The sequence below is a fragment of the Echinops telfairi genome, unplaced genomic scaffold (genome assembly GCF_000313985.2).
Source record: "Echinops telfairi isolate 266 unplaced genomic scaffold, ASM31398v2 ScPeMD7_3533;HRSCAF=4204_1, whole genome shotgun sequence".
Taxonomy (NCBI): domain Eukaryota; kingdom Metazoa; phylum Chordata; class Mammalia; order Afrosoricida; family Tenrecidae; genus Echinops; species Echinops telfairi.
In genome coordinates this window covers 27,066,482-27,077,948 of record NW_022107432.1, presented here as the reverse complement: position 1 = coordinate 27,077,948, position 11,467 = coordinate 27,066,482, and the positions used below count along the sequence as shown (strand labels likewise).

The 11,467-nt window shown below is 42.9% G+C and overlaps 1 protein-coding gene across 1 annotated transcript in view; it reads right to left on the bottom strand.

Moving 5' to 3' along the window:
• The window catches only part of KIF6 (kinesin family member 6), a 501,761-nt gene that overhangs the window by 313,241 nt on the left and 177,053 nt on the right, over positions 1 to 11,467 (bottom strand). The window contains exons 7-9 of the mRNA XM_045294777.1: positions 10,527 to 10,733; positions 5,353 to 5,496; positions 3,481 to 3,567 (exon numbers count right to left, since the gene is read on the bottom strand). Coding sequence (XP_045150712.1) covers positions 3,481 to 3,567; positions 5,353 to 5,496; positions 10,527 to 10,733 — 438 coding nt within the window. The remainder of the gene's footprint in view (positions 1 to 3,480; positions 3,568 to 5,352; positions 5,497 to 10,526; positions 10,734 to 11,467) is intronic.

The following is an 11,467-nucleotide window of genomic DNA, read 5'->3' as shown; positions in this document are numbered from 1 at the left end:
TGGTTTATCAGTGCCACACCCCACCCTGAATTTATCCTCCATTCTGTGGGGGCCCTTTAAAGAGGAACTGTCCAATTGTCTTGCTGGTGGACTTAGGGTCTCCACTGCATCCACCCCCCTTCTTTACATTTTGGATGTGTGTTTTCTGAACTTCTGGTACCTCTTGCTGCCAACACCTCATGCCAACACACAGGCTGGTGTTCTTCTTCCATATGGGCTTTTTTACTTCCCTGCTAGATGGCTGCTTGTTTAACTCCAAGCCTTTAAGACCCAAGATGCTATCGCTTTTTATAGCCAAGAACCTTCAGCTTTCTTCACCACATTTGCTTATGCAACCATTTTGTCTTCAGTGATCATGTCAGGGAGGTGGGTATCATGCAATTCCACAATATTAAAACAAACTATTCTTGTACTGATGTAGAGGCCCAAAGTCCATCTACTTCCTTGTTGCATATACATATGTGTACATATATAAACTAATACACATATATTCATATATACATTTATAACTCTCTATATATTGAGTTTAAAACAAAATAAATTATTCTTTCTTATTCCTATCTTTTTCTTGTTTTGGATTTATTTTATCATTCCTTTTTTATCTTCTTGAATTGAGGCATGCCAGACCAAAAGGGTTATATAAAATTGAACTTCAAACCAGAGCCTAGGATTTAAAAGTTTCTGAGAAACGTCCTTCTCTGTTCTAACAAGAGTCCATGCTCAGAAAGATGAGCTTCCTTAATATCTCCCTGCTTTATTGAGTAGATTTAGCTCCAGTTCGAGTTATCAGTGTTTTATGAGGACGGCGAAGGAGTATAGGTGGTCCACGCCCATCTTACAAGGTTTTAGGACTTTGACTTTTTGTTGTTGTTGTTGTTACAACCTCTACCCCTCAACTCCAGAACAACTGTAGCCTCAAGTTAGCTTCTGGCCCGTGGAGAATCACTGCACTTTTTAAAAAAAAAAATCATTTTACTGGGGGCTCGTACAACACTTATCACAATCCATAGACTCACTTCACTTCTATCAACCTCAGCTGTATATTTTAAAAGATGTGTGTTAAATTTGACACACAGAGGTGGGCTTCAGGTTATCTGAATCGCATCAACAGCACCTGAAGTTCCAGAAAACACGATGCTGAATATTTTAAACGTGGCAGTACTTCTAGAATTGAAATGCAAAGGATGGAGTGGGTTTTGTGTGTTTGCTTCGTTTCAAAGGACATTCTTGGAATCATCAAGCTATGCAGCAGGAAAAGTCTATAACAAGGAATTAAGTTCAATCATTTAAGCCCTCTCTCTATTCAGTTCATAATAATGCCATAGGTTTTCACTTTTAGTAAGACTTTCATGGTTCAATCTAACGACTACATTATTTTTCTGTCTTATCTCATTGACATCTCAAAGCTAGGCTCATTTTCATGGTTTTCAGATTATGACAACCACACCTCCCATCAAATTACTGTAGGCACTTCTGGACGTGGAGTCCTCCTGAGATGATCTGGGCCCATTCCCAGTGACCACAGACTGACTGCTCACAGTTCTTGATGACCTCATCCCTTTGAGGCATCCGTACTCGTAAAGAAAGCAAGGCAAACCTTGGTGATTCAGATCAAACCTGGCTCCACATTTGCCATTAAACTTGGGAGTAAAATAAAGTCAATCCCACCCAAGTTGTGTCTTATATTGTGAGTGGTTTGGGGGACTAATTTTCAACTACATCTCTCTTGCTTTAGACTTAAAATAATGAACGGTAATGTCAGTGTTTGGAAGCAATTATAAGAGAGACCAGGAAACAACACTTGTCAATTATCAGATTATTTTGCACCAGAAAGACCTCAACATTTGTTCAATTAACAGCTATTAGCTTTTGACTCCCAATTTCACTTTAAATCTCTCTCAGACCCACATCAAACATATAATAATATCCACCCATCTTCAAATGCCTTAGGTTCTCTCAAAGAAAAGTCTCCCTAACCAAATTTAAAGAAAAAATAAATCCTCTCGTGTGTGCTATATTTACTTTCTTTGAATTACAAACAAATGTTTTGGTCTTCAGGCTCATGGCTCTGATTGTCCTTCTCATTCTGTACTGTCATGCTATAAGGCTGCTGGAAGAACTCAAGTCCACTTGACTCAGAACTTTTAACCCTATTCTCCCCTCTCCAGCTGTTGAATGTGCTGTGCTGCTGGTGCAATCTAGACGGTTCAAACTCACTAGCCACTCCATGGGGAAAGATGAGGCTGCCTGCTCCCACAACAGTTTACAGATTTGGAAAACCTATAAAAGGTTGCCATGAGTTGAAATTGACTTCATGGGAGTGGGTTATTTTGGGTTCTCCGTGCCCCATCCCCCCTCAACTGGGGCACCATGTGATGCTGGTATCTGATGCAGGCTTGTACTACAGATGACTCTTACTTCACCCCTTGGTTTCTCCAGAAGAGAATTCCATCAGGGAGCTTCTTGGGGCTCCCGGAGGTGATCAGAATCAGATGTCTCCATTATTCTTTGTTTATTCTTTTCCTCTACTCTTCAATGGGGTGATTTCAGGGAAGGAAGGTTAAGCAATCAGGAAGAAGTAATTAATACGATAACAAATTTGAAATATTTGTAAAGAAAGCATTATTGGTAAGATTTCACTTTAAAAAATACATACAATGCACATTACAAAGCAGACCCCAGCTTGCTTTCTAGAAAAAAAATATTTTGAAAAGTAATATACCGTAAATAACAGAATTTTACAAAACCCAAATACTTTATTTCCATATTGACATGAGTTGATAGTGCTGCATTTCACGTTTTGAAAGCTGAACAAAATGGAGACAGGAACAAATACTGAGTTTATAATGAGTAGTTAAGAGATGCAACTTGTGAATATTTTTGCTTTAACTATCTTGCACTTGAATAAGACGCGATTTGTTGTTAGAAACTAGAAACTTGGCCACTGATACATGAATCAAACTGATTTTTTTAAAATCTCTAGAGTATGTAGTGGTACCATTATGAAAATATGGTTCTACTTAATAACATCCGATGTCTGGTCCTCTAGAAGTATTCTTAAAATATGGTCTAGATATAACTGTTTCTGGATTCAGTCAATGTTTTCTGATTGGCTCAGGGCTATGTCAAATGTAAGTATCTGTTATTGCCCTGGATGAGCTCCCAGGAATCTTAGCAGTGAAGGGGAGGGGAACCGGACTTAAGAGCACAGACACTTGAGCCAGACTGTCCGGGTTTCAGCCCTGCTCTGCACCTGGTCAACACCGAGCCCCTGAGCAGCTTATCTAACACCTCGGGGCCTTGGTTTTATTATCTGCAACATGGAGACAAAGTCCATGGACTCAGAAGGTTGCTGGGAGGATGAAATGAATACACACCCACGACTTAGAACAGTGCCTGGTCCAGAGTAGGTGCCCCGCACATTTATTTCAGTGACTCTTTGAGATTCTCTGATGTTAAAACTGAGTCAAGGGTGCTTACCAACTTGGGATCAATCTCTTCATTGAGAACAGCTTCGTTCTTGATAAGCGCCACTCGTTGTGCAAATCTGCAGGTAGATATAGATTCCTAAGAAAGGAAAATGTTGTTTTAAAATGTTGTGACATAGAAAGGTATTTCTCTGTAGATACAACTCAATTTTTGTTCACGGAAAGCACGATGCTGTACACTCAGAGAGTGATGTGGTAAAGACACAAGGAAGAAACGGAAATCTCCAAGTTGATGAACTTGGCTCCCGATGGGTGTTTTTTTTTTTAAATCAAATTTGTGCTTTGCCTTAATAAACGATGAATGACAAAGCTGTAAAGGGGTCACAAGGCCTAAGAAGCAACAGGCATGTGTTTTCAACAATTTATCTGCTAAACCAGTCCATATAAAATCATAATCCACAAGCATGAGAGGCAACAAAATAAAAAGTTCTACCAAAGGAAATGTTTTTCAAAGCACTTTACAACCCACTTGGGACTTGGCCTTGTTTTGAGAATCCCCCCTGGTGCTTCCTGATTTTCCCTTTTGGAGGGATTCTGGGCCCCAGATGTTACACTGGAGTCCAGGAAATGCCATCTGGCCTTAAGATCACCCAGGAATGGCACCCTACAGCCAGGCAATGTACCCTGGGTGCTATGGGACTACAATGCCCGGGGACAGCGCTCAAAAACGGCTTCGAAACATTGGGAGGTTTGCAGGGGTTAAAGACAACAGAGGCAAATACTGTGACGTGCTATCCTGCAATGTTGGGGGTGACATACAGGCTGCATAGATGAGGGAGAGGGAGGTACAACTCACGAATGGATGTGCATTTGACAAAGGATATTGGTATGTGTCTATTTTCTTTTGGTGCAAACTACATCCATGAACGTGATAGAACCTACAGGAAGCGGCGTGTGAGAACTTCTTAGACATAAGCACACACCCTGAGGTCTGGAGACCAGGACCACAGTCTTAGGGGTTTATGGGCAAAACAGTTCACAAAGATAGTGCTCTCCATCCTAATGTAATGAATAGCAATTAAGGTCTCAAAAGCTCACGAGCCGCTGACTAAGGTGCAACTATTTGTCTCTCTCTGACCAGTGGGAAGAAGAGTGGTGAAATCAAGACACATGGAGAAAATTAGTCTCGTGGACCAATGGACCACACACACATCAGTCTCCACAGTCCTGCGAGCAGTCAGCCGGTCCCTGGCTCTCACGACCAACTGTGCTGAGAAGCATCACATTAGGAGTTCCTGGGGAAAATATGGAACAGAACTCAAAACCACAAGAGAGACCAGGCTTACTGGTCCGAGAGAGACTGGTAGGAACCCGACCATGGGCCTTAGTTACCCTTCAGGCTGGACATGAACTCACTGTGTTAGACTAATCGATCACTTAAGATCAGAAGGGCAGGCTTTGTCGCAGGACGACAACATTCAGAAGGGTTTGGAAAGAAGGGAGAACGGAAGAGGAAACATGAGGAGGAAGCGGAGCGATGGTTGAATCGCAATGCGTATGGAGTGTCAAATGTAAAATTATGATCTGCTCAGTAAGCCTTCGCCTAATCCACGAGAAAATGCTTAAGAAAATCATTCTTCCAACTATGAAAATATTGGGAGCCACGAGTAAAACCTAGCAGAAGCAGATGAGTCATCTCTCTGAAGGAGCTCAGCAGTAGGCATTCCAAAGTGTGCCGCTTCTGCTTCCAGTCATGCTGTGCCCCATAGAGTCGGTTCTCAAACGAGGTTATTATAATGCGTCATGGCAAGTAACCCAGAGTCGTGACCCCCGCAAGATGGAAACCCAACCTGGACCCTCAACTCCACCTCATACATTCACAGTGAAACACCCAGACTGGGGCTTCCAGCAAGAAGCAACGTACGTCGATATTCCTCTTCTCCAAAGAGAGTGTTGCGATCATGGTTGTCATGCAGTTCCCTCCCAAACTGTCCCTCAGGACACTGGTCATCATGGAGTTCCTATAGGGGATGTGCGAGCGGTGCTTTTCTGAAAGGGCAATGATCACCTGTGGAGAATTAGAAACACACTGGCATCCCTTGGCAGAACATGCACGTATGACACACAACGGAGTGGCAAAGGCAGTAAGGACACAGAGAGAAAACACTCACTACATGCAGGGTGACCCCCACACCTTGGGCTGCTGCTGCAGCATCCCACGCGTGTCCCCGCCTCAGAGCTTCTGAACTTGCTGTGCTTTCTGCCTGGAATACCCTGCTCCTGATTTCCTATGGCTCCTTGCTTCTCATCGTTCCGATCTTGGCTCACATGTCATCTCCTCCCAAGGGTTTTTCTTAAATAACACCAACAACCCCACAGCCATTGAGTCTACTCCAACACATAGTGGCCCAAAGGGACAGGGCTTCCAAGACTGTAAGTCTTTAGGGAAGCAGAGCACCATTATCTTGCTCCTGTGGAGGAGCTGGTGGGGTTTCAACCGCTGACCTTGGGGTTAGCAGCTCAACGTTTAACCCACTGTGACACCAGGGACCCTTCCCCACCGAATATCAAAACAAATGATCCAATGATTCTCCAGGCTGCGACTACAATTTTCTTCCTTAAAGTGTTCGTCACTATTTGAAATGGTACTTATTTACATGAAGTTCACATGACTGCCTAACTCACAGAAATACTTTCAAGATCCAGACAGACCACTTCTGGGATGGTGTTTTTGAAAGGTAAAAGAAAACGCTAGGTGCTGAGCAGGGCTGGTCAGGCAATTTCATTCAGGATCCTTCTGAAGGCTTGCTTTAGGCATATAGCCCAGTCCCACACCATTTGCTCCAAGAGGACTCAGAATTGGCATCCTCTCAGCAGCACTGAAGGATGGCGCAGGGAGCTTAGGGAATACCACGGCAAGCCCGGCCCACGTGGGGCCAAAGACAGACTCCCACGGTGCTCTAGGAATGGACAATGACCAAGGGGGCTCTACGTGGTGGAGCTCCTCGTGACTCTGTGAACTGAGCAGGAATCCAATGACCTTCTGAGCAGTGCAGGGAATGGAGGTGGCCATCAACTTTTCTTTGTCGGGCTTTTGTTTTTTTGCTTTTCCTGTTGACTTCCACCTTGGATTTCATGTTTGTACACTGAAGCCACTCCTGCAACGGAGTGGAACCTCCCATGAAGCTGAATCACGTCTCTAAGTAGCTAGAGGTTGTGCCCGGAACCAACAATTTGGTTTATTTGAGTGAGTTCAAGAGACTTCTTTGAAGGAGCTGAAAAGGACATGGAAAATTTTTCTCAGAAAATGGGCAAAAATTCAGAGCGGTTACAACTGGCACCCCTTACCTTTCTTCCATACACAGCCCAGTCAGTGGGAGCCACATGGAAACCTAAGCTCCGCAAAAGCCCCACTTAAGGGCGACACGCCGGCTAGAAGCCACCGTTTCTGAATTCTGGAGAGGTGGGAGCAAACACGCGCCCTTCTCCGTGGTTTCTCACTTGATGTTTGGGCGGCCGGAGACCACGCAGGTCACACCAGGGGCACCCCGTCCGTGAGGCTGGCAGTGAGGACAAGCACACCTGCATCCTCCCTTCCTCTCCCAGGGGCTCGACTTCTAGGGCCAAGATGCACCCTGCTATTGTGGTGTAAGATGTTTTTGAGGGGAAACATTGGGAAAAGTACTGCCTCCCAAACCAACAGTTTGGGGTGGTTTGAAAGCTAGTGACTTGTGAGCACAATGAGGTACCTTCAGCTCACAAGAGGGGACGTCCCCAGCTAGCAGGTGTGAGTGAGGCTTCACCGTGGGGGCCACAACAATCGCAGCTCTGCGGGGAATTTCTCCAACGGACTCTGAGCTCATTAATGTAAGACAACCAGGTCGCCAGTTGACTTCTAGTCCCATCCTCTCAATCTGTCTTGAAATGGGGACAAGGAGGCTCTCGTTAATTGCTGCCACATTTCGTTGGGTTTCGATGGCAGCGGCTACCTTACTGTATGTACCTGTTCAGAGGCGTCACCCTTGCCCTGCGTAGTGTGACGGCGCAGGCGCTTTCTCCATCACAAATGTGCTCCTTCGCCTAACACAGCGCGCAGCACCCAGGGGGCACTCAGTCACAATTTGTTGAGTGAATACTGAAGGAAAGAAGCTAATTAAGTTAAATTGTGATAGGCTCCCAGTCTCGTTAGCCACATAATAAAGTATGATCTAAAGGGGAATTGAATTAGATAGGGTCCCTGAATCCTGTTGTTTCATTAAGTATCTGCCCACTCTCTTTATTATTCTTGCTGGGTGTAATTGTTGGTGCTCGCTGCGCATCCATTTCTATCTATCTCTCGGAATTCCAGATTTTTCCTCCGCTGCCCGCTGCCTGTTCTCTGGAAACTACTCCCAGGCTTTCTCCCACACACCCACGGCTACATCCTTCTGCCCCCAACCTCTCGATATTGTCGGGGCTCTCCTCTCGATCTCTCCTGTGAAAACACTTTTCGACTGAGTTTTTCTGTTTTATTTTGTCACCTTTTTTGTTGTTATTTGTTTCTTGTTTTATTCGATTATTTTTGTACCGGAAATCCAGGTAAATCTATAGCACCTGGATTAATAACTACCTAGGTCCTGGCAGGGGGGTTGGGGGGAAATGGAGAGCTAACAACAATCAGTAGGAGAAAGAAGATGTTCTAAAATTGATCGTTTAAGGATTGCACAACTCTTCTTAATATGATTGAACGATTAAATTGCATGGCATGTGAATTAGAAGCCAATAAAACAATTTAAGATTTAACAACCTCAGGGGTGCTGTGCGTGAAGATGAAACAGGTGCACTGCATTCAAAGAGCTCAGAGCAGTGGCCAGCGAATGTCTTTGAGACCCGAGTCCATCAATCCCTGGACTGGCACCGCAGTCTGGTGTGCTCCCTTGGTCTGGCTGGTTCTTGCTACCTGACACTCTCTCTGGCATCCTGCCTTGGAACTTTTCCCACTCATTCTCCGGCTTCTGGTTAATGTCATGTTTTCAATTCCACCAGGGGAGGTCGGATAGCCCCTTATAAGGTCTGCTCATTCTTTACTTTGTCTTCTCCGGCATTCCAGCTACATACTTACGATGACTAATGCATAGATTTCTACAGTGGACTGTGCCTGTTTCTACAGACCCACCACTAGGGTCTGAGGCCTGTAGGAGCCTGGTGGCACAGTAGTTAAAGTGTTGAGCTGGTAATTGCAAAGTCAGCAGTTCAAAATCACCAGCCACTCTATGGGACAAAGATGTGACTTTCTACCCCTGCAAAAAATCACCGTTTCAGAAACCCACAGGGACACTTCTACCTGCCCTACAGGACCCCTGTGAGTTGGAACTGACTCGATGGCAGTGAGAGTATCTAGGGCTTGGCCTAGTTCTTGGCACATTATAGGGTCTTGCAAATAGTTGCTTAAAAATAATTACATGAATATAGATTTATATAGAATATACACATATAGTCTACATAAATACATAGAATACAATAAGTATGTTTTATATAAGAATATTTATTTGTTTAAACATTTATTTTATTTAGAAAACTACCAGTACTTTTGGTGGATATGCTGTTATTCTATATAAGCATTTTAATATAGCCTTTCTATAGAAACACATAGAAACGTATTCTGATGTGTGTGTATATTATATATTTATATAGAAACTTTTGTCACCAAGAGGACTGATTCTGAAGAACTTTGCTGAGAAGAAACAAGAGATCATTTTAATGACAAGCAGCAGTTTGAAAAGGTTGGACAACAAGAAGGGAATAAAATGAATTTGGGGCAGAGTATTTCTCTTGGGTGATTATAATTGGTTCAAAGATATAATTTTGTATGAACAGATGGACGTAATGGGAATTAAAGTGGTTAGTGCTACCATCTGAAACAAGTATGTAGATTTCTTTGCAATAAAGCCCTTTGAATATGTTCCATTAAGCTTTCATATCAATGCTCTGTGAGTATCCGATTAAGGAAAAAGCTGGGTTTCATTCAGGAAGAGGGTAATATTTGAGCACAGGAATGCTGACTCTTGTCAGAAACATCACCCTCCTTGGAATGTCACCAGGGCTTTAACCCTTCCATGCTGCCCACTGGGTGGCTACATACTTGGGGACTATCTACTGGGGCACCTTGTTCAAACAGAAACCCCGTAGGCTTCTCTCAATCTGCTTTTAGCTAATTTTCCATTTAAAATGCTTTCAGCATAAAGACTACATCAATCTCACAGGGGTGATTTAGGCAGCCGAAAATAAGGGTTTGGGTTCGTTTGCTTTCTTACATCTTTTAGCCTTGAACATTCATCAACAAGCCCTTCCACCTCATCGATGTACTCTGTACTTCCCCACTCCAGTTTTTATGCATGCATCTCTCTCTCTCTCTCTCTCTCTTTTAGGATTGGAAATAGTATCCACCTTTAACATCCAGTTTATAGCATTTATAATCACATTGCTAAAAGAACTTGAGAAATCATCTAATTCAACCCACTCATTTAAAAGTAGGACGTTTCTTTTTTTCCTGGAAGATTTCTTTGGCTAACCTCTGATGAGCTTTATCTGCCCTTGAAGTTACTTTCAGTAAATAAAAATAGAGCACTGACTGTGGGTGGATTGGAGTCAACCTGGAGTGGGAAGGGTAAACTATAGAAGGCAAAGAGGACCATTGTAGGTCCAAAGTTACCAACTCAATGACATCCCCGGAAGCTAAATAAATATTGGTCATCTCTAGGTTATGTTTCCAAAGCCAATCTACTTGTCTCAAAAAATAGCCACAATAGGCCATTTATAATCTGTATTTATAGGCCTTACTAATTTTACAATAAAGATAGAAAGTATAACAACAATTGTTAAAGAACAGCTTTGGTGTCAATCAAATCTAGGCTCAACTCCTCACCCCACCACTATTTGGGTACCCTTGAGAAATTACTGAGCCTGAGTTTCAAAATCTGTAAAATGGGACTAATAACTAAGAGAGTGGAGGTCTCTTGAGATGTTTCCATGAAAGAATACCTAGAAAATGCTAGCGTATGCGTGACACATCGGATGGGCTCAGCAAGTGGTCACTGGTGATCTCACACTCTATTTTACCTGCTCTAAGTAATGCAGGGACAAGTTGATATACTTGGCCTCTGTTAGAAGCTGGCCCCCTACTCCAGTCTTGGCGACTCGTTCTGAACCGGCCAGGTCAACCAAATGGAGTTTGGCGTGACGGACCGTTGCAGATCCTGGTTCCTTGCTTGTTAAGTGAATCGTGAAGATGCAGTGAGAACGAGTCGAAGCTTGGTTCATAGGTGTCTATAGAAAGAAATGGCAAAACAAAGACAATTTGAAGAGTGAACATTTTGAATAATACCATGAGAGCTAGAACACTGTCCATGAAGCTAACACCATCATACAGAGCGAAAACACTGGCAGACCTTTAAACACTAAATCCAGACCCTGAAATCCAGTCCTTTCCAACACTCACCCTGACGGGCCAATAACATAAGTGGGCGGGTTGGTACAGAAAGGCAGAAAGGGGTCATTTGGGTTCTCTTACCAATATAACTTTATCTCAGAACATGACCACAGTCCATACCTGAACTTGTCTAGCTACAGCTATATCGCAAATGCTTAATGTCAACATTAAGGAAAGGCGGTTAGAATGAGGATAATTCATGATCACAATTTAATCCACTACAGTGGATGAAAGCTATTTGTAAAGTAAAATAATACAACTTTCACATGAACACAAGAAAATATGGATGCACATCTTAAATCACCCAAGGTAGTGTTTTCTTTTTTTAAAAATATGATATGAAAAAAAACATTGATATAAAATATGTGGCCAGATGACTCCAAATTTTAAAAAACAGTCCTTCTGCTTGATAAAGTTCACTATGAAGTTAAAAGACTAGGAGAAGGTATTTACAATGCATATAGCTGACAGAAGACTAATGCTATTTGAATTTTGAAAATGACTGCTACAAATCAATCAAAAAGCATAAACTCAGAAAACTAAGCAAAAGATACAAGCAATCCATAAAGGA